This window comes from Embiotoca jacksoni, unplaced genomic scaffold, assembly GCF_022577435.1.
Source record: "Embiotoca jacksoni isolate LCO1_2020_lvr unplaced genomic scaffold, fEmbJac1.0.p SCAF_15, whole genome shotgun sequence".
Lineage (NCBI taxonomy): Eukaryota > Metazoa > Chordata > Actinopteri > Embiotocidae > Embiotoca > Embiotoca jacksoni.
The window spans coordinates 13,308,207-13,332,849 of NW_027185285.1; the positions used below are offsets into that span (position 1 = coordinate 13,308,207).

The 24,643-nt window shown below is 40.8% G+C and overlaps 1 protein-coding gene across 1 annotated transcript in view; it reads right to left on the reverse strand.

Moving 5' to 3' along the window:
- The window catches only part of cacna1ha (calcium channel, voltage-dependent, T type, alpha 1H subunit a), a 122,718-nt gene that overhangs the window by 34,201 nt on the left and 63,874 nt on the right, over positions 1–24,643 (reverse strand). Inside the window, 7 exon segments of the mRNA XM_069149719.1 lie at positions 3,592–3,786; positions 3,983–4,149; positions 8,240–8,772; positions 9,684–9,922; positions 11,458–11,550; positions 15,287–15,611; positions 24,142–24,301. Coding sequence (XP_069005820.1) covers positions 3,592–3,786; positions 3,983–4,149; positions 8,240–8,772; positions 9,684–9,922; positions 11,458–11,550; positions 15,287–15,611; positions 24,142–24,301 — 1,712 coding nt within the window.

Here is a 24,643-nt window from a genome sequence, read left to right on the forward strand (position 1 = left end):
GATTTCATTATTTGCTGAGCAAATACATGAAGTTATGATTGACCGTGTATATAAACGGTCCAACATTATACTGATTGTTCAAACAAATGCACACACACACACACACACACACACACACACACACACACACACACACACACACACACACACACACACACACACACACACACACACACGCACACGCACACGCACACACACATTACAGTAAGAAGACAATCGGTTGGACTCTCTGAAACAGAACTTGTCGGATACATAACTGTGCTGATGTATGTCTGGGTAGATCATGCCAGTCCACTGACCATGTATATAAAACTAGTATGACAGTAGTTGAGATGTTTCCTGCTAAAGCTGGTATAACCATACTGTCAATAAGAGCTGACTGGATGAACGTGGAGTGTACCTGTAGTGCAGAGCAGGCTTGTGTAATCTAAAGCACAGACCAGCTCTTGTACTATTTTTGGCTGATGAGCGTTTGAGTTAATTGGGACAGTCATGAAGCTTGAAAACCAAAGCAGATCTGCTTGTGCAAAAATAAAAGCATTCTGAAATAATGTCAGGGGACTCATGTACAACTTTTGGAAAGAGGAAAACAATGCCGTTTTTTTTTTTTTTTAAATAAGAGCTGGATGGACAAGAGAGTGACCGTCATGGACTGTTTGTCCAAAATAGTCTTTCATTGGCTAGCCAAGCACATAAAAAAGCTCTTAAGAGCACATAATACTCGACGCACATACATTACTATTTAACAATGGACTAAATGGCCTTTTCATCACCTCTCTGACCCACTGTCTCTGTACCAGAGTTTTCTGTGGATGGCTGTTTTTATGCGTGCTGGGATTACAAATTCATCTTTACATTCAATTTAACACTCCAATGAAAAATGGAGAGAAAAGTACAGTTGACACGGCAGATTAAAACGATATAAAGTAGCTTCAGGGAACAAAGTGTAGAGCTGAACGTTTGAAGTGCATAAAAACTCAACGGCTGGCGTGGACTTAGTTTGATAATGATGCATCAATATTTGAGTGTTTTCTCTGCTTTTGTCTGATGCAAAACTAACTCAGCAAAACTGCTTCCTGCTCTCATTAACAGCAATGTTGAGCACAAGAAGGTGAAAAACAGGAAGCAGATTTTAAAGTACTGAGGCCAGTTAAATATGATTGGGTGGGGAAAAGGAAAAGAAACACTCTTCCCTACATCAATAAATCCTAACAAGGTGCCCTTGAGTTGTCAGCCTCATCCCACAATGCACTTAATTTTATATTACAGTCATTAGTAACTGAGTGGTTTCAAAATAATCAGAAGCTCTGAACTATATGTCAATATAGTTTATGCGATTTGCTATGGTCCCAAATGAGTATTCAGAAGTAATGCATAGGATTTGGTTTTCTACCGCCATCATTACGTTTGATAGATGTGGCGATTAATCACAATTAAAAACAGTGTCAGTGCCCATAAGGAGACATTTTAGTGTTGAGACTTCTGGATACAGCTCTGAATATGACCTTGCCCTTATAAATATGAGGGCAAAAACACAACAGAGGTGGAGATTTGCACACCCACACACGCAAACACAGCCTCTCTGGCAAAAAACAGGACACATGAAAACCTTCAATTTTAAGCAGGGAACTGACATAGATAAAAACAATCCTGAAAAATGCACTTATTTGGACCAAATCATACAGCATTCAGCATCTATGGTATATTTTAGATTAGGAGCCAACGCTTCATGTTAATTATGGACAGGATCCACACAACATAAACATAATGAGCATTTAACTCAAATTGGAGTCATATGTATACTTCTACTATATCCATACTTATGTTTATTTTGTATTATTTAATCGTAAACCTATCACAAGTCAAACAAGCAAACATCAACCCTAACGGTTTCTCTGACATACTGTATATTTAGCACACACTCAAAAATGTTTGAGAGTTAACAGAGTTCAAAAAGTGACCTGTTTAATTTTGCAAAGCTTGCAGCACCTCGTCTTTAGTCTACATTGTTTGTGTTATTGTGTAAGCTTTTAATACACAAACTTAAAAAAACAGCTTCTATTAAACCTGCATGAAAATATTATTTGTTGTTAGTATAGCAATCTTATTATGTTATGTTTTTTTTTCTTCTATTCCTTCTTCATTTAGCAATTGTATTTATTCAGTCATTCATCTATCTTGCACTTAATATCTGTTTTGTTAATGTTTTTGTTATTTACAGTAGTGTAAATATTACTATTTTTGGTACTTCTATTTTTATTTCTGTAGCAATTTCTTTAAGTTTGAAAATAATAAAAATGTGTTTGTTTGTTTCTGAAGAGATATACCGTGAATGCGTTTATTTGTGAGTTGGATTCTTCACTGTTAAACTACTTACATGTCAAGCTTTAATGCTGCAGTCAAGGCAAACTAACTTCACTCTATAATGTCAATTAGTCATGAGACATGTGAAGTTAAAGACAGTTTTGAGTATCTGAACTGAATGTCCAGACACTTAAGTTCAAATCAGTTTACATAAATTATGGTTTTCACTTTCACTCAGATTTGATGACAGCAATTTATCTCCAATCCAGAATCAGTCTGAACACAACCATACAAGCACCGATCATCTTCCTCTGCATCTCTTCCGGTCACACACTCACACACACACACACACACACACACACACACACACACACACACACACACACACACACACACACACACACACACACACACACACACACACACACAGTCTACACTACGCCTCCTACATCCATACACCTCTTCACACACACTCACAGTCTCATAGAGTTTAGCTAGATGTCACCTATGGGGGCTGAAGAGTATGAAGGGGAGGAGAAACACTTCAGTCTATGTGTGCGCTTGTGTGTGCGTCTATGTGTGTGTCTGTGTGTGTGTGTGGTATTGCCCTAAAAAGGCCATAGCTCTCCCAGTAGCTCCTTATGTTTACACCACAAAGACACACACACACACACACACACACACACACACACACACACACACACACACACACACACACACAAACATACAACCCCTGGAGAGAGAATTAGAGGAGAGGGAGGAAGGGAACAGACTGTGTGCATGTGCATGAATCTTTTCTTTGGGTTTTCATCCATTCGATCGCCTGATAGAAAATGAAAAGGGTCTGTGCGTGTGTGTGCATATGTGATATGCTTACTTTGGGTGTAAAACCTCAGCAGACGAATGCGTCTGTGCAACCACACAAATTTGTTAGAGTGTGTGACACTGGAGGAAGGGAAGGGGGCGCGGTATCATTAGAGCAAAACTTTCCAAATGTCGTCCACAGAGGCTAAATTCGAAACATAAGCTGGGAGTGTGTGACAGTGCCTTGACATGTATTTTATGTCTCCTTACCTCTGTCCACCTGCCTTCTTCTCCACTCTCATTTACAGACTCTCAGACAACCAAATTACATTTTTACTCACAACTGCCAACAGTTCTCATTAACTGCTTCTTTATGGTCACCCAAAGACCTCTGTAATCCACTGATTTAAACTGTTCCAGTCTCATCAGCCCTAATTTATAGAAAAACTGGAGCAGACAGACACCCTCTTGTGTGCATCTTACCTGCTTGTGGTACTCTATCCCCATGCTGAGAGTATTGACCAGGATGGCAATCATGATCCCTCGATTAAAGTATTTACTCTCCACAATCCTCTTCAGTTTCTCCCTGAAGTTTCTCCAGGCCCAAACAGCTCCATTTTTGTACTCCACAACCCCGCGCCGCCTGCTCTGACCTCTGACTCCTCTGATGTCCACTCCCTGGAAGAAAAGGTTTTGGATACAATATGTCTGTAGTTATAGACAATATACAAAATAATCTTTGAAAACAGCTAAATAATAGTATTTTGGATCAAGTGTTGGGCCTAGCAAATGCAATTGTTTTAAGAATAATGTAATTTCAATCATTTAGAATATTCTTTTTTTTTTTTATTATTTGATCAGCACCCACTCTGACCTGTGGGAAGTCGTGTAGTCCGTCCGCCTCTCCCTTGCCTCCCTCCAGGTCTCCCAGTTCCAGCTCCAAGGTCTCCAGGCTGCGGGCACACAGAGGGCAGCTGAGCAGCTCCAGGAGCAGAGGGCTGGGCACCACGCCTGCCAGCTGGTACAGCAGCCTCTGGCGGCCTGAGGGGTCAAAGAGAGGGGGGATGGTCAGACATAGCAGAGGGGCTGTTGTTGTCCCTTTGGCTTCATGTGGATCCAGTTAATTGTCCCTCCAAATTCTATTTGTTATTATTCTGCTGGTTTCATAACGTGCATACTGAGTCGAGCTACATGTAGTGAAACTGTGACATATGTCGTTTATATAATATATTCAATATTATACATGCAAATCAATCTACTAAATGACAAATTATCCCCCCAAAAAATTGGTTAACAGCTTTATTATTGTAAATGCTAAATATAGCTCTATAGTTAATTCTACTAACCCTTTTTAACTAAATAAGACTGAAGGCAAGTTTGTTAGACATTCCTTGTTTTGTTGTAAAAAAGTTCTCTTGTGCACTCAACAGACAAAACTAAAAGTCATTGAGTAGCGTCAACTATAGCTGATTGACAAACCTGATTTTATGTTTTCTTTGTGAAACAGTAAGAGAGTTCTTGTGAGAAAATCAAACATGGCCCAAACATTTTCTCTTTTGTCACTGATAGCTGTTATAAAATGAACGCCTGCACTTTAACTGGAGCCAAATAATTAGCATAAAGAGAGACAAAGTGCCTTTTCCAGAATTAACACTAACCCCCTTTGATACCGCCTGACCATAACGTTTCATTACAGCCAATGTCTGACCATAAAATTAGAAAACAGCTAATGGCTGACCAACACATTACAAAGTCAGCATCAGTTAGGTCCTAATTTCCTTTTTTACAACAAAAGCACATCATCCTGTACTGCATTACCTTTGCTTGATGTTCAATTATTGTGTCTTTTCATGAAAATATAAATTATAAATAATATAATAGATCAAATGTTAATTTAAAGCAAGATGTTGAGAAGAAGGAAGTTTTTTTTTTTTTTTATTCCTGATTGTGGGACAGTTTAAAGTGAATAAAAATGAGTGCATCAACATTTTTAGACCTGAGTGACAGAGGCAGAGCTTATGACACGGCTGGAAGAGCATAGCGTATGCAGGACTGAAGGGATGTCCTTTTTCAGTAAAGAGCGGTACACACAAGTTTCCGCAGTGATTCCTGATACCTCGTCCACAGTTCGAGATCCCGGCTGCCTCCTCTCACTCTCTGTTCTTTGACTAAAGCCTTTTAAAAATCAGGAAAGAGGAACTGAAAAGCACAGCTGAAAACTAACAGAAACCAGGATTGACTTCTGGAAACATCAGCTCTTCAAAAGCAGCTTCAACAGCAAATAAAGTTGTTTACAACACCGTCTAATACCTCGAGCTATAAAGAAAGGTCGTGAGCGTTGACATATTTCATTGTCTTTTATAACCTCTTAAATATCGCTGTAACCAATACATGTCCTTGTCTTGTTTTGACTCCAATTCTTGACAGGCTGTTTCCATTCTTACTAATTCTATTAGTGAATTCCTTCAGGGGACAAAATATTTGTTTGGCAAAACGCTTGCTCAAACTCCTCCCCACATTACCTTATATTCCATTATCTAATATTAAATTACTGTTCAACTAAAATTAGATTTAAGAGCTGCAGATTTGAAAAATATTTCCATGAACACATAAAGAGTCTATTCAAGCAAAAACAAGATTCCAACTCTAATCCCATTGCATTATAAGGATTAGCAGAGATTGAGTCATCTGACGAAAGCAGAAAGCAAACATCTAGAAAAGATCCAGAAACGTCATTTAAACCGACTGGTTGTGTAATCTTTAGCGATCAAGTGTTACACTCACTCTCCAAAGGATTCAGATTGATTGCGTGGAGATCAGATGTGTATTGACTACTGAAAACACTCCTGGTGTTCTTATTCTATTCCAGGCCTCTTTCTCATCACCGTCTTTCATGAATTAATCACGTGTCACATAGTAACACTTCAGCATGAAACAAATTCCTGTGCACTTAATTATGTTTGGAGTGTCAGCAACCAGCAGCATGTGATCATGTGTGTGTGTCAATACAGTGTGTGTGTAGCTGTTGGCAGCCTCACCCCATTAGGACACAGCAGACAAGCCTATACTACTTTCATAACCAATGCAGCACCACATTGTCTCCTGTCTGTTCTCTGTCCTTTTCTCTCTCTGCCTCATCCCATCACCGAGCTAACCCTCATTTTTTCTCTTTCATTTTTCTCTCTTTGCCTCCCTCTCTGGATTTGAAATCTTTCATACTCCATGCCTCTCTTTTGAACTCTTTATTTTCTTCTTCGATCCTCCACATTTTTCAGAATACCATTACATACCTGGGTTTTTGTTTGCGTTACTTTACACCAGCCTACTTTTCCACCCTCTGCCACTCCCTGATTCACTCAATCCTACCCCTTTATCCACCTCTCTGCACTGAAGACTGTAACACTAGAGACATGGATTTCCTGTCAGGACTCTTAAGTGCTGCTTGAGACACACCCACACACCCACACACACACATACATACATACAGACAAACAGCAGACATAGACACAGGCTACCTCCGGTGAAGCTCGGGAAGAGGACACAGGTACTTGCTAAAAGAAAGAATCAGGAATGAAGATGAAAACAGGAGATGAAAGTGAGTCTTATGGCAAAACTACATAATGTAGCCCGATGGAAATTTAAGCATGAGGAGCCGAACGTGAAGGAGGATTAAAGGACAGTGAGACATAAAACATAGTAAAAAAAAATAAAAATAAAAATAAAGTATTGTTCTACTCAGATAAAAGGATAAAAATTACTTTAAAAATGTTTTGTTGTTGTGTTCTTTGTTTGATATGTGGCTTTGTGAAGGTGGTTTATTAGGAAGCGAGATTAGTGGGTTAGCGAGGTATGTTGAGACTAAAGCAGGGTTTGGCAGTGTCACAAAGGTGGCTCTCTTTTAACTTCGTTAGATGACCGTGGTAACTGATGCTGCAAACTTAACCTAGTCTGGAGCAGGTTGTGTTTGAGATATCGGATCCAAACATACTAAAGTATCGCTTACTGACCAATCAGTCCTCTCTGAAAAATGTCATCACCAATCATTGAAGATCCCGTGGAACCCGGTGTGTTGAGTGAGACAGTCCTCTGTGGAGTGAGGCAGTCCTCTGTGGAGTGAGGCAGTCCTCTGTGGCGTGAGACAGTCCTCTGAGGAGTGAGACAGTCCTCTGAGGGGGGCAGAGTGTTCCAAAACCGACAAACCTCTGTCTTTCCCCGGTGATTTTTATGAGATATAGATTAATTTCATTGTTTTAATACTGAGATCATCCTACAACACAGAGTGACTGAAGGACAAAAGTATTGCACTTGTTGTACTTATATGACAGTAAACCTACCTACCACTTTGAATTATGTATTTATATTTATTTCTTATTTGCTCCTCAGTCCGTTTGACACCTCCGGGGCTGCAGGTCAAAGAATACGATTAAAACGTTCATACATGTCATGAGAATACATCTAAGAATACATTAATTTAATTAAATATGCACATGTAATTAGAGTCAAATCTTCCTGTGCCTTTTATGGTAAAGTAATATTATAACCCTTTGAACTTAGGCCACACATTTTTATTTTTTTTACCGCACATCCTTTCATCATTCAGGAGCTGCAGCTGTGCTGCTTTTAGTCTGGATTATGTGTTTAACTTTTTTTTTGAAATTATAATTTGCTCCTTATTTGTAAAATATGTCGATCTGCTGTCAGTACACTTGTTGATGTTTGTGATTGGTCAGACGCTGCAAACACGTCCTCTGTTATGTGAACGTGCTCAGAGCGTAAAGCAGAAAGCTTGAGTTAACAGAGAAAGTTGAGAACCACCGTTGCAGTACCGATTATCTCTGACTGCGAGTTTCCACTTTGTTGAGCCAGCTCAGACAAAGAAAGCCTGGGTATGTTGAACTTGCTTCGTAGTACACCCCTCAGCTTCCTTAAACTAAGTCAGGCTCATCTCAGTCGAGTAAATTATGATTGTACGAACAGGAAAATGATGATGAGCAGTAAACCCAAACTTCAGACTCCCTTCAGAAACCTGCACGTGGTATGACCGAGTCTACATCCATGTTCTTCTGCGATCTACAACCCATTGATCCATTCCTCATGTGTGTGTGTCTGTGTGCAGTGTGTGTTTCCTTACTGTGCTGTCCCATCAGCTGGTAAAGCTTGTTCAGTGTCTCTGTGTGTTCAGAGGCCGGGTGGTTGGGTGGATGCTGCTCCGGACTGGGCCCGCATTGCTTTGAGTGGGGGGGCGGCGTCTTACTGCTGTAGCTGCACACAAAGGATGGCAGTATAGTAGGATAGTTCATCCCGCCATTCAGTCTCCCGAGTAACGACCCCATGCCCTGGGCGACGACAGACGGGTTATCACTGCTATTCCCGATCGAGCTTCCTCTCCGGACAGGAAGCGACTTCATCTCCATCTCCTCCCCTCCTCCGATGCGTCCTTCCATGTGCTCTGCAGTTACCACGCTAACGGTGTGCTGCCCGCCGTTGCTTAAACGACAGTGCTGGTGCTGATGGTGCTGCAGGAGGTTATGGATTGGCCTCAACCACAGTGCGTTACCCGGGCCTGAGCCTCCGCAGCCCCTGCTGGAACCGTGGCCGTGTCCATTACCACCACCGTTACTGCCTCCCCCACCGCCATTAGGATTCACCTTTTTACGGCGTTTACTGTTCAGAGGACAAGAGACATGAATGATAAGTGAACATGGAAATAAGAGGTATCTCTTACACATGAATTCAAATTTGTAATATTTATTCTGTTTATGTGTGTTTGAATCTGAATATGTCTCTACTGATGTGGTTTTCTACAATTTTACATCCAAGAACAATGTAAATCTTTGAAACACATGATTACTAAAGCTCCGTAAATCCTTAAATGTTCAAAACTAAACATCAAAAGATGTTCAAATAGATACAGGGGCACTATGTGTTGACTGTGAAGTCAGTAAACACTAGGTCTGGTTGCCTTGTACCGTGCCCAAGCAGGATTGGCTTAACGTTTCAGGACGAGCACGCTGATGCATCACGATGCGACTTTTTGTTTCGAAGAAAAGTGCTTCTGGAAAGAACAGTGGAGTTCACTGTGCAGACTTTTTGACTTGTTTGAAGTCATTTTGGGTGTGATGACACACGACCCTCTAACCTGCCTTATATATTTATCCATTCTGGAATGCACGTACTGCATGTGCAATATTTTTACACAGGAAACTGATGTTGAGGAATTGTAGCTTTACTTTCCGACCGAGGTGAGAAACATAACTGTTAGTAACCAAATTATTGAACAGAATGAACTGAAAAGTGTACCATTCAAATAGAAAGAGATGCTTGGTAAATGGTGAAGTTGATGGCAGCAATCAGAGCAGATGTGACTGTGCCCAAGCCCACCTCTTCAAGCAGGTGCGTGCATAATACGGAGCAATCACACTGGTCAAACAAGCTGGATGTTGGGGGTGAAATGTGTTTGTGCACAGATCGCTGAGTGTGAGTACACCCTTAATTTGATCTTCCCTGTATTTGAGTCGACACTCCCAAACATTAAAAGAACAATGCCATGGAAAAGCAGACAGTCAGTATTGTACCTGTGCCACCCAGAGTATATCCTCTGCAGCCTGCGAGTTAGCTTGCGGTAGAGGTGACTAATGTAGCGTAGCATCTCCTCATAGCATGAGCCTGGTTCGCTGTAGCTGGCGAGCGTGGAGTCATTGGACATGTAGCGAGCACGCTGCTCCCTCATCAGGGCGTTCTCCCTTTGCTTTGTCTCAGAGAACTGGGTGGCGATGACCACGAGGCACAAGTTGATCATGAAGAAAGAGCCCACCTGGTTGGTAAGTTTAAGAGTAGTTAGAGAGGAAGCCTCATAAAGTGATAAAAAAAAATAATGCAGCAGAGCAGTTTTGTAATGAAATACAGTAGAAGCAGTTATATTATGTCAACCTGCAGACCTACTATATAAACAGGCTGATTTAGTGGGAAGAAGTCTGTCACCTTGCTGTTAGAATATAGAATCAACACTGAGCCTACTTCATCAATATTTTATTTCAAGGAGCAACTCACTGTTGACTTTTTCTCTCCTTAAAAAGTGTAGTAAAACATTCTGTCATTGTACGGCTTATATATTAAGGTGCAGCCTGTCGACGATGGGATGGCAAAACTGACTTTGCATTTAACTTAGCTATTGCAAAATATCAATTACGCTCCAATGAAGCAGTAAATTAAGAAACACATTATATGTCAAGACTTTCTTCAAATGTGTATTTAACATGTAATTCTGTCTGCTACTGAAAGACAGACAGGAAATTAGATGTGCACTTCGTCCATCAGTTTTTTTAAATTCTTTTCTCTGACATTCCCATTTATTTCAATTTCTGTGTCTCCCACTTTCCATAAGATTCACTTTGTTTTGCTTTCAGTCCCTCTTGTCGGGCCTTCCTGCTCTCATCCCATCGTCTCTCCCCTCTGATTTCCTTTCTCCCTCTCTCCTTTCAAATGCATAATAAGCACTTTTACTTCAAACGACAGGCGGGCAGGGAGCTCATACGGCATTGTAAAATATAGCCTAAGCTGGGATCTTTGAAATCTCCCACAATAGCATGGCAAGAGTGAAACGATACACGATAAGAAGTCTACGAGGTTCAACAGAACGGAGTCTCGCTCCGGGCAGAGTTTAGCGGTTAACTTTAGAGAGGTTATTCTGGGTAAAATGCAAGTACACAAAAATATCCTTTTGGCAACACATTATACATATACATATTTGTTGGAGCATTCAAACCACAATATTTTTGACTGTGAAGGGCTTTAAAATGAGGAGCACGATTAAACAGGGGCACGATTAAAGACGTGTGAATTTCAGAGAGAATCTGTCATCATTCTGTCTGGTTTTAATCAAGTGGGTTATTATTTTATATGCTTTTGATAATTAAATCAGAGCACATATGTGACACTGTGTGTGATGCTGAAGAAGTGAGTAGTAGATTTAAACAAAATGACCACATTTATTTCATATTCAGAGTCACTGGCTGGAGGAAACCTGACTCGACTTGTTCTCAGTCGACTAAGTCCACTCGGGGACAGCCATAATTTAGCTGTTACCCCATCGAAAAATACACATTTCTTTATGAAAACTGAAGAAAATCAGAGTTACAGTGACAAATTCAGCTTCATTTGGCTGGGTGAGGTAAAAACAGGACCATGTTAATCCATGTACCATGTACTGTATCTGGGTCAGATATGTTGGTTGGATATTAAGGTTTACTTTAGTTGTTTTTTTTAATCATTTTTTTGTCACTTGCTTCTGGCCACACATTCAGATATTAGTTAAGGTTGTAAGGTAAACAAAAAAAAGGTGGTACTTACAATAATGAGCAGTATAAAATATATAAAATTGTAGAAGGAGTGTGCATCCATGACATAGTACATGATATCGACCCATCCTTCCAGTGTGATGACCTGGTGGTGGGGACAAAAAGACACATGGACAGAGAAAGAAGAAACTTTTTACTTTTCATGAACAGCAAAATAGAAAAGCATTCCCTTATAGCTCTTCCCATTACGTTTTCTTCAAAAACATATGACAAACACACCCACACATGTACACAAAACTGGGCACACATACACACTGTGTGAACTAGACACACAGTCCAAGACACAACATACAGCAAACAGACGCAGAACATTTCCAGTTCTGTTTTTAATGGGCATCGCTTTGAAGAAATTCTGTGATGTCTCTACAATCAAGTGTGTATGTGTGTGTGTGTGTGTGTGTGTGTGTGTGTGTGTGTGTGTGTCAGGGGACTGATGCAGCTATTTCACGTAGCCACTATGCTAATGAGGAGTTGAGATGTTGAGACTTGAAAGCGGTGGCTCAGCTCAGCCAAGCTGGTAATACACTCACACCTCAACATTTACACCTCAGCTGGCACAGAACATTACAGCATAAAGTGCCAGAGCACACAAAACAATAGCATGACACACACACACACACACACACACACACACACACACACAGGCGACTAATCCGCTCTCTTCTGCAATACTCTCCTCAAACAAGATTAGCCAAAGACCCAAGGACTGTCATTTCTGAGAATACACCTGTTCACTATCATCACAGTGCAGTTTTATCCTACAGAAACAGGCAGAGTACACGTATATTACTAAATACTAAACATATACTAAATCCAAAAAACATCAAGCCAGGCCATGAAGGGTAGTTTACAACCAGGTCTTACAAGTAACATTTCACTGTTGTGCCTAATTTATACAGTTAATCAAGAATTCAAATTGTGTACATCAACAATAAAAATTAAAAAAAAAACATTTCTTTATTAAAACAGAAGCAAAGACAGTTCATTATGGATCATCACCTTTGTGACTTTAAATCTGGATGGTGCGTTTCGTCATTTTGTAAAAGTCATAAGTACGTGCAGAAAAGAGACGATTCTCAGCTGACATTGTTTTATTCAACAGAAGACACAGAGGTGATAACCTGAACAAGTCACTCATTGACCCGGGCCAAACCCATTATCTGCTACTGGCTCATCTCCAAAATCAGACAGAGCCAGCAAAGTATCCACTGCTGCGATTCATGCTAATGGCTCGCATGTGAAGCAGAGAGCGTGCTCTCAGCTGTCACTGGTGACCAATGATGTAACCAACACATTGTTCTTGAACCCGTATGGACAGTTTGGGCGAAAACGTGCCTGTGTGTGTTCAGGGTCATGTTTATTAACCTTTAGTTAGACAGGAACATTGGCCTGATTACCTCAAGATGCCCTTTCTCCTCAAGTCCTTTATCTCTCCTCTCCACCTTTTTACATGTCATTTTTTTCACCTTTCTTTCTTTTTCCACTCTCATTTTCACCCGTTATCATTCCTTCACACTCAGCTCTGCTTTTTTGTCACTGCGTTGACAGAGGTCATCCCTTTAACAGGTTTTCAAACCACCAATCAGGGCTGAGTTTGAATGTCAGTACAGCCTCCCAGAGCAGTACGATTCCGTATAAAATAAGAATTTACTTTTTTTTTTTTTTTTTTTTGCTTACAATTGACATCATGATTCTCTCTCACGTTTCTTTGTGTACTCATTTACTTAAAACAGAAAAAAGAAAAAAAACAGGAAGATATTTAACATGTTATGCCAAGTTCTGTCTTCAGGAATTAGATTCACCTTGAGAAATGTTCCTCATATTTTGATCCGTTTTGTCTCGACGGTGTGAATTTCACACAATTTATAATAACCTAAGGTCACACAACAGACGATGCGGCTACAGTCAGCCCTGCTGAAAAAGGCATTCACCCCATATTACTCAATAATGACACTTCAAAGCCATGTTTGACAGGAATCAAATGGTTTTTTCAGCGCAATTTGTCATTATTGATGAACCTGATGAAACATTGTTTTTACTAAATTACAATGTCTGGTAGTTTTCTTTGTAGCTGTGCATGCCCCTGCGTGGCATGAAACGATATCGCAATTTTAATACGATTAATTGTGCAGCCCTACATCCTCTTATAAAATCCGTCGTTATCACTCCAGTAAAAAAAAAAGAAAGAAGATCCAAATCCTTCCTTCAAAATGTTGCAAACTACCTTTTTTTTCTGGGTTTGAAGCAGAAATTCTCCTGTTATGTAAACCTGACCACATTAGACTGCCTTTGTTTGTTTTTCAGCTAAATATATTTCTAATTACTAAAACTGAGGATGCGCCTAGAACCAGCAAGGGACTCCACAAGTGACGATGTGGTGTATGGGGTCGCCCTACCCTAGTCAGGACACAATTTAGCCACAAGCTTGGACGAGGTGGGTAACCAATGTGGTGTGTTAACAGCTCGTTGTACTGTGCAATATTCCCAAGGTAACCCAGAAATAACTCAATTTGAAGCCATGGGCTAAAATGTTTTCCTAACCCTATGCTGAAATGTATAATTCATATTCTTTATATTTACAGATACTGAAGGGAATAAAGCTGTACAAAGGGATAACAAGGCAGGCACCTCATTTCAAATTCAACACAACTCTTTTCAACATGCTTTCTGTCTCTCTCCCTCAATTTCTTTACTCTTTCCCCCATCACTTTTCTTTCCTTCTCATCTGTTTACAACCAACCGTCAAGACATACTCTGTAAATTGAATAAAAGGGATAAAATATTTTGTACAGATGTTTTGACCGTGTGAACTTCTGCGTGTCATGTTACACCACTACAAATTGGTAACAAATGCCAGAAACATTTTCAAATATCATTTGCATCAATCTCTTTCACACTGACAGTTATAACAGGTTCAAAAAGGCCTTTGAATCTAATGAGGTTTGTGGTCACACGGTGAGACTTAACAAACACTAAGACACTCACACACACACACGCACACACACACACACACACACACACACACACACACACACACACACACACACACACACCTTGCTACATTTATTTTGGCTAAGACTCAAAGTGCTGTTTACTTGAAGGAAAACAAATCTATAATATCTACTCTTTAAAGCCTCTAACTGAGCTGAGACCAAACACACACACACACACACACACACACACACACACACACACACACACACACACACACACACACACACACACACACACAAACAGGGAAGTTGTGGGTATCTAACAGGGATCAGTAGCCTACGTCAGTTTGTCTTAGTGTGTGTTTTTGTGCAGTTCAGAGTAATCTGAAGGTAAGAGTCTTTGAGAATGTCATGTTGTGCAAGTCAAAGGCCATTAGACACATCAGACAGATCTATCAGCAAAAAACTACTACATACTGAGAGGATGGGCTTTCAGGTCAAGGATGACTTAAAAAAAATCTGTTATTTTTGAAAATAAAAATAGCATTTTAACTCGCTTGGATAGTTGGGTAGTTTTACTTCTGAGAAACTCACTCAAAATCTAAAGTGGTCGTCAAAAACTATGAAACGTATTTTCATGCATTCACATGTTGGATTTGCTAAATCCACAGCTGTCCAGGGAGTGTAAAGTGGAAGTGAACTACCTAAAGTTTTTCACAACTGCATGAGATGGCTGAACTGTTCAGGTTGGTCAAACTAGTGTGTTGTTGTAAACAATTATGAGTTACCACTTAACAAAATACAAAACTGAAAACTAAATCCCCCAATCAAATATAGTAAACAATAATAACAATACAAGTGTTAGTTTCCAAACGGCCAACTTCTTACCTGGAATATGGCTATCCAGGCGTAACCAATGTTGTCAAAGTTGACAGCTCCCTTGTGAGGGTTGAAGTCCCCGGGGCGGCAGATGTTGTAGTACTGGTTCCAGTTAACACAGCCATTAACGCTGGCCCCACCCACGGCAGGGGACGATCCAATCAGAGCTGAACTTTGGTGGGGGGCGGCCAATGAGCACTCGGCCCCGCCCTCACTGTTGGGTGGCACGTCGTGGCAGCGCAGCATCCCGTTCTCACGGCCGGCTGAACAGATAAACGGGCTCTCTTCACCTTCCTCAGACATGTAGTAAGGATCTATCGACAGATTGTACATTCTGGATGGAAAGAATAATAAAAACAAAACGATATGTTGTTACAATACATTATTTATAGACACATTTACATTTCAAGTGTAATGAGCCTGTTTTTCAGCTGTTTGTATTTACTGTATATTTTGAGAAGAGCAGATTCTACAGTGGATTATAGCAGCACCACAGATACATTTAGAACTGACTGATGTCCATTGTGACACATTTCACATTACAGGATAACAGAATATACACAATATATGCCTTGTGAGAAGCAGGACTCCAATTTAGGATATTCTAAGCCATAACAAATTTGTAATGATTCAGGATTAGGTTGGTCATTGTCTAAAGGTTTAACCAGATGTATCACATCCCGGTTGTGTGCCTCCGCTTACCAGTCAAACTGCAATTTACATCCATGTTTGTCTAGACTCGTATGATATATGTAGTGGAGACTTTGAAGGAATTTAACAAAAGGTAGAGAAACAAAAGAATTGAGTCAGTGTCCTTGTGTGTGTTCACATGCTTGGCCTATAAAACTGATTAGACAATGCTCCCAATATGGATGTTGCTGCAAAGAAAGTACAAACTGTAAAACATGGATGCTTAACACACATCTTCAACGTCACAACACAAAAGATCCATTTGACCACCACAGTTTGAAGGTAGACACCAAAAATTAGTGTCACCAATTCAGTATCTGACCCGATGTGAAATATGGTCAACGTGACATGCATCTTGCCGTCACGGTGGGTTCTTTCAGCACGAACGAACAACCCCAATGACTGTGTGCTCTCCTGCCCAGCATCTGAGCACATGTCCCACATCCTTTCCGCAGCCAACCTGCTGCTTAGTGTCCCCAGGAGTGTCCCCAGGGGAGTCCCCCACTCCCCCCTCCCCCCGTCCAGTGTCCTATCAGGTGCTTTTATATGAAGAGAGAGATGATCAGTGATTCCCTGCAGCTGTGCTACTTAAGCCTCTTCCAGGCACCGTTCCCTGAACCACTCCCCCAATCAGTCCCTCCTGCAGCTGAGCCAAACCACGCTCCACTACCGCAGTCACAATCTCCCCTTCTGTTTCTCAGTTATGGTGCTTTTGCAAAACATTACGATGTCACAGTGAAGTTGCCCTTTGACCGTTTGGGTTTATAATGTGATCACTTCATCATTTTACCCTTTTCAACATTTTGTGTGAAATGTTGTTGTTAGGATATAGGTTCTTGAGTTATGACCACAAATGTTTTTTGTCAAGTCACAGTGACCTTTGAGCCCCACAATCTAATGAGTTCATGCTGAGTTTGTGCCAAATTTTAAGTCCCTCAAGGTGTTCGTCAGATATCATGCTTATGAGAATGGAACGGCACAGACAACCCGGAAATGTGACTCCTCCTTACACCTCCGGGCCAAAGCCATCACCGGCGCTGAGGCATAAAAATCAATTTGCTTCTGCAGAACAGCAAAAGAAATGTTGCTTTGAGCACTTTTTGCACTGAGAAAACTTTTTTATTGGTCCAATTGGTCCAATTACTAATAAGCAGAATCAGATACAGTTGTACATTGTGACGTTAGGTAAACTCAGATATTAAAACCTGGATTAGATGCTAACAAACAATGTAATGTAAACAGAAAGGGTGGATGTATAATTAAGATTACTTAGTGGGCACAAATTTACATACAGATTTTTTTTTTTATTATTATTTGCTCCTAAACATTTGAAGTGTTCTCTTCTACAACATCTCCAGAGACCAGAAAATCTTCCCAGCAACATAATAATGGGATAGATGAACGCTCTGAAATATAATTGGTCAGTAGCTCCAGGTGCAGCCAATAGAGCAAGTGAGACGCCTTCACACTAATAACTTGAGTTTTCTTCCTAGTTATTGCTGATATCTTTCTGTTATTATTTTACTGGATCTTGATAGACAACTTTTTGAAAATCTTCAATGCATATAATAAACCTATTTTATTTTTGTTAAAAAGATTCTCTGCCCACTTGATTGTCATCATTAATCAGTTTTACTGTATGCAGGGGATCACAGTTTAATCTCACGTGGCCTCTACACCTCTAGTCTTTCAACTTCACTTCAGTTTGTGCATTAACGTGTAGCCTTCATCAAATCAAGTGCTACCAGAGAATGGGGAGAAATAAACAAATAAACCCTGCAACAGTAAGTGTGCTCCGGTGTTTATTGCTCATTGCTCTTTAATTTGTTCATGTTGTCTTTACAGTTTGCATGCCTCAAATAAAAACAGAACATGCCACCTAACTCATAACACATGCTGCCGTGAAGATAAATTGCATTCAGAGGGAATCAGCACATAAAAAAACCCTGATGGCTGAGAGAGCCAGTCATCTATTGGTATCCATAGTGACAGCTGTTTCCTACTCATCTGAGAGAGTGCTGAGTGCATCCCACAGTTTATCTACCTATTTAGACCCGTCCCCTTACATTGGAGAGCTCTCCACAGCAGTGACTGTGCCTTTACAGCGCATCTGGAAAGTATTCACAGCGCTTCACTTTTTCCACATTTTGTTATGTTAAAGCCTTATTCCAAAATGGATTACATTATTTTTTTCCTCAAAATTCTACACACAATACCCGATAATGATAACGCGAAAAAAAGCTTTTTTGAAATTTTTGCAAATCTATTAAAAATACAAAGTGAAAAAAATCACATGCACATAAGTATTCACAGCCTTTGCCGTGACACTCAAAATTGAGCTCAGGTGCATCCTGTTTCCACTGATCATCCTTGAGATGTTTCTACAACTTGATTGGAGGCCACCTGGTAAATTCAGTTGATTGGACATGATTTGGAAAGGCACACACCGTCTATATAAGGTCCCACAGTTGATGCATGTCAGAGCACAAACCAAGACATGAAGTCCAAAGAATTGTCTGTAGACCTCTGAGACAGGATTGTATCGAGGCACAGATCAGGGGAAGGGTACAGAAAAACTTCTGCAGCATTGAAGGTCCCAATGAGCACAGTGGCCTCCATCATCCGTAAATGGAAGAAGTTTGGAACCACCAGGACTCTTCCTAGAGTTGGCCGCCCGGCCAAACTGAGCGATCGGGGGAGAAGGGCCTTAGTCAGGGAGGTGACCAAGAACCCGATGGTCACTCTGACAGAGCTCCAACGTTGCTCTGTGAAGAGAGGAGAACCTTCCAGAAGGACAACTATCTCTGCAGCACTCCACCATGCAGGCCTGTATGGTAGAGTGGCCAGACGGAAGCCACTCCTCAGTAAAAGGCTCATGACAGCCCACCTAGAGTTTACCAAAAGGCACCTGAAGGACTGTCAGACCATGAGAAACTAAATTCTCTTCTGATGAAACAAAGATTGAACTGTTTGGCCTGACTGCCAAGCGTCATGTTTGGAGGAAACCAGGCACCGCTCATCTCCTGGCCAATACCATCTCTACGGTGAAGCATGGTGGTGGCAGCATCATGCTGTGGGGATGTTTTTCAGCAGCAGGAACTGGGGGACTAGTCAGGATGGAGGGAAAGATGAATGCAGCCATGTACAGAGACATCCTTGATGAAAACCTTCTCCAGAGCGCTCTGGACCTCAGACTGGGGCGAAGGTTCATCTTCCAACAGGACAACGACCCGAAGCACACAGCCAAGATAACAAAGGAGCGGCTTCGGGACAACTCTGTGAATGTCCTTGGTGGCCCAGCCAGAGTCCAGACTTGAACCCAATTGAACATCTCTGGAGAGATCTGAAAATGGCTGTGCAGTGATGCTCCCAATCCAACCTGATGGAACTTAAGAGGTCCTGCGGAGAAGAATGGGAGAAACTGCCCAAAAATAGGTGCCAAGCTTAAGTACTCAAAAAGATGAGGCTGTAATTGCTGCCAAAGGTGCTTCAACAATGTATTTGCTGTGTAGCGAACCCGCTTTGTAAAGTATCCCTCACAAAGTGCCAGCACAACATCTCCTCACCATTATCTCTGTGATCTTAGCAGGACCCATCAATCTGATTCCAACCCCCACATGCCTGCAGAATGTGAACTTTTGGCAAACTCCTCTGGCCCTCCTTTATCACCCTTTTTCCTCATAAAAACCCAAATTTCTGCCACAAGTGACAGTACCCACACCCTTTTAGGTCTATAAACCTGTCACTTTGGAGACCATGTCCATAAACCAAAGAATACCTCCTTTTAATCCCTTTTGGTCAATACACCAACTCCACAGTTGACACTCTCTAGATGCCAAATGACCTCCAGTATTGACTATCCCGGAAGATCCACGTCTCCCTAATGTGGTCAGATGTTACCAAAAACTCAAACTATAAGAACAAATTATGGACTTGGTGATTCATAACTAAATATACTGCTATTCTGTACGCTATTATATTCTTATACTAACAGTGTGATGTTAATCAAAAGTTTCGGTGTCACTAAAACTATATCCTGAGTCTAAGAGATGTGAACATTGTTTAACCCAAATTCTCTACCTCATTCTCTTTCACCTCTCTCTCTCACTTTTCTCCACCTCTCTCACCTCTCTATCTGAGTAATTAGGTAAAATGACTTTACTGTTTAAAATGTGATCTGTGATAATATCTCATACATTGGTGAAGTGAAATAAGGTACTTCTTTTATACATAGTTTGAATCAAATAGTGTTAAATGTGAGCCCTTATGACACCTCCTCCTTCTGACACCCCCCCTCTGCCTCTGAGACAGAGCGTCGATAAGGTGAAATTCGACACCCGGAGCCTCGTCCATTCTCTCCACCTTAAAAGAGGGCGACCTAAGCTGATCATTCATGATTCGTTTTTATTTTCTAAGATTCATTTCCTCTTCAAAGATTCATTTTTTTCATCAGATTCATTTTTTTTCATCAAAGATTCATTTTTTCTTTCTTCAAGATTAATTTCAATTTCACCCAAGATTCACTTTGAGATTTGTTCTAGTTTCAGTTATTTTTGAGTTTCACTAAGTTTTGACTTAGTCGTTTCTTTTTATCTACCTTTTTGTTGAGCTTTTAGCGCACATAATAATCAAAGTCTCAGAGTACGTCAGCAACTTCGTTGATCATGTACTCAATTCAACCCATTTTTACGAACCTGTATCACCACCAGTAATTTTGTTAACGCTACGAGCGAGGCCAGCTCTAAGTGTTCATGAGAGTTATAAGTAGTGACAATTAGTGAATCGCCGACCCAAGTCTCAACCGGCCGACGCCAGGTTGACCAAGACGTCTTCCGCCTCTCTGCCTGATGAGCTCCACGGGACCTCAAGGGCCAGCATCGTAGCCAGACGAACCGAATTGGAAGCTGAGAACAGGAGGAAACCCCCGTTATTCGACTTCCATCTACCGGACCTCTGCGCGACACCATCTGGACCCGTTTCCGGCCCGTGGTCAAAATCATCACAAAGTAGGCTGGTTCATTTCTTCAGGGTGGTGAATTCTAAAATAGTATTATCGATTTCAATTTCACTCATTCAGTTCTTTATCTGTTAGCTGGTACAAATTCCCTCTTTCACTTCATCAATAATCAGAAGTAATTTGTACATTCTCATTCATATAAAAACCTCTGTCACTTCTTGAGAAATTATACAATAAATCCTTTTTAATTAGACCCAACTGTGTCATGGTGGTATCTTTCTGAATATATCAAAGAATTTGAGTTCGATACGAGAATTCATAAATTCAGGTTATGATTGACTGATTTCATATTAATTTTGAATTAAAAATGTGTCCAATATTGGACTGGTGCCCCTTCTAATAACGAGAGCAAGATTTAATCCTCACAAAGTAAATTGACATAACGCTACAGCTGTGAATACTTACGTACGTGTTGTATTTTTGTTCTTTATTTTTAATAGATTTGTAAAAATCTTAAACAATCTTTTTTCACTGTCATTATGGGGTATTGCGTGTAGAATTTTGAGGAAAAAAAATGAATTTAATCCATTTTGCAATAAGGCTGTAACAATAAAATGTGGAAAAAGTGAAGCGCTGTGAATACTTTCCGGATGCACTGTATGTGGACTGACATTCACTCCTGAAGTACTGGTGGGGAGGGACCAGTTCAGGAAAGGTAGCCTTTGCTTACTGTCCTCTGCCTTATTCCCACAGCAATTCCAACCATTTCCCTTTTTTTTTTTTTTTTTTTTTGTCACGTGCCATTTTCCCGTTGCTGCCACCTTCCAGCACTTCAATGTTTGTTTGTGTGACTCCTTCCTGCATGTTGCTGACTTTAAAGACTGTTAAATGATTCTGGAGCTGTATACTGTTGATATACATCTACCAGCAGCCATTTGTCAGACTTAAATGCAGCCAAAGAGGCATATAATGGGAAATATCTGCAAAGCTCACTAAAAAAAGGAAAAAAACAACAACAACAATGTGACTTTAATGTTTGTGATCAGTGTCATGTTGAACATGTTAGCTTAGAGGAAACATGTAATGCATGTGTTTAGTTCTGTGAAAGGAGACACGGCTGCCTTGGATATGAAATATTAAGCCGTTGTATTCTGTCTGTGTTTCTCTCTTGCACACAGAGAGGATTCAGCAACATGAACTCTGGTACAATTTGTACCATTACATCAAAAACAGAATTAGTTCAAGGATCTCAGAGACATTGTTAGCTTCCTGAGGTTGTGGACACAGAAGCAAGTGTTTTTTCTATTCCTCTTGGATAATTTCATTCCCTGCGGCTAAATTGGTGACTGATCGTTTTTTCTTTGTTTGCCTGATTTAGGAGAGAGTGAATGTTTGTCTATTGCTGTTATATCTTATCTTTTTTCATCACAAGTCAAAATGAATGTGGCAGAATAGGTTTATGTCACATTTTCACAACATGTGCAGCGTGGAAATAATTGTAGCCTTTTCTCTTTCAGTCTTTCGGAAGTGGGTGACACAGTATCTCCTCTCTTGACAGGATCTCTAGCTGTGCTGAACTGTTTCGACTGTCTCACGTTGACAGAGTCTGTATCTTAATACAATTTTTCTCAGTTTTATATCCATCCCATTGGTCTGCCATTTTGCACACTCTGGTTTGAGCAATGTAATTTTCAAATGTATTTGGGGATTTTATCACTTTGAAGTTGAAGTTTGAAATTGTCTCTTTTGGTTTATTCATTTTCTGTCATGTTGAAAAGTTTTAGGTTATTATAAACTGCTTTTCTGTTCAATTATCCCCTGTGCTAATCTGCTGTTTTTTCAGAGACGTAGGCCTTTTCTGAAATACTGTAAGAAAAAATTATTCGGATTCAACATTTGCAAGATAATTAGCCACATCATCTGCAAAGAGGAGGGTATCAGAACTCTTGCATTGGCATGTTCTATTTTTTAGATACGTTTATTAATACTCATTTCAGTCAATCCAGGGCTGATACAAGATCCTTATCTCACTCCATATCTGCACATCTCCCTCCCTGTCTCCCTCCCTGTCTCCCTCTTTGTCTCGTTGCATCCCTGTGTATGTGTGAGGCCACACAGTGGATACATCCTGAGGGCACCATGCAGTGTGCACACTGTAATTTCTGCATATGTAATGGATGTAGATGTAACTATTACACCCTATAACAATAAGTACAGTGACATGACTGAAGAAGGAGCATAAAAGAATGGCAGAGAGAGAAAAAGGAAGAAAATGAGAGGAATAAAGAGCAGATTAAAGAAAGAAATACCATATTTAAGTTAAAGTTGGGGAGGCAAACAAAAAGTCCGAATTTGAAAATACAGCCCTCCCTATGCAGTTCACTCCTGCCTTATCTGTCCTATCCCCGTTCAATACAGGGCATATGCATTCACTTTATACAAGCACGCGATACAACGCTTACTCTTTGCCCTTCGCCCTCTGTCACTCTCCATGTGGCTTCAAAGGTTGCGGCCAGCGTCAGCCTGTAGTTACCCTTGTGAGCATCGCAATAAAATAACCCCTCCTCGTCTGGGCCTCACTCCTGACCAAATCACCCTGAGTCCCCCAACACCTCCACCTAGGCGACACACTCCTCGTGGCATGCATGAGGGCTGATAGACTTGATGTTGGGGTGCGGAGTCCCCGTCCGATTATACACTGCTCTGGCCTGACGCTCGAAAGTTTAATCTCAGTCCTCGTCTCCAGGACTAACTTAATATCTGAAGAGACACACATGTGCAGCAGTGCCAGTAGAAATGCCCCCTGATATGATATATAATAGGCTGAAAGGTCATCATGAACTTTTTGCCCAGTGACACACACGCACGCGCACACACACACACACACACACACACACACACGAACGCTGTCTACCCCAAATTTAAAAATATTATCTGTGTGACCTGCTATGTGCTGCTGCTCCATATGAATATGGAGAACAGATCTTGCAGGCAGAGCGCAGGGAGAGTAAAGTAGTAAAACTGATTGCAACCTCTAACTCTACTGATGAAGGAAAAAGATCTTGAATCAGATCCTCCTTTGACCAAAATGCATTTTTCAAATTTCTTTTATCTAGATTTGATAGAGGAGACAATTTCCAGGGGCCATCTGTGCCAATTCCAGCCTGGAAAGAAATGAGAAAATGCAAATTCTCTACAACAGTGCTGAATTCCTTACGTTCTGATGTCCTCTCCCAAGAAGCAGCGGTTGCGCAGTAGTCCCGCCCACAGCTGGACTCCCACGATGCCGAAGATGAAAAAGACAAAGAAGCAGAGGAGGAGAACATTCCCCAGCATGGGCAGGGTGTCCAACAGCAGTGTCACCAAGATCCTCATACCTACAGAGCGGGACACAAACATCAAAGATGCCATGAGAAATGACTGATTAATACTGTCTGACATGCATTCAAATACATGATGGTTGAGTTCTGCATGCAGTGAGCGTTTTACTAGCCCTCTGGTTACTATACACCGTGGTAACCTCTATTGATCTTGTGAGTTTGGAACCCACAACTTCATCCCTACAGCCAATATAATTACAAGTGATGAGACTACTGAGAGTGACAGTTAGACATTATTTCATCCTCTGGGATTTGAACTCACAGCTTCCTTGTGGCTACTATTATCTAACCACATGCATTCAGCATTCAACTCTCGCTGTCAGATGTGTTCAGTGTCAG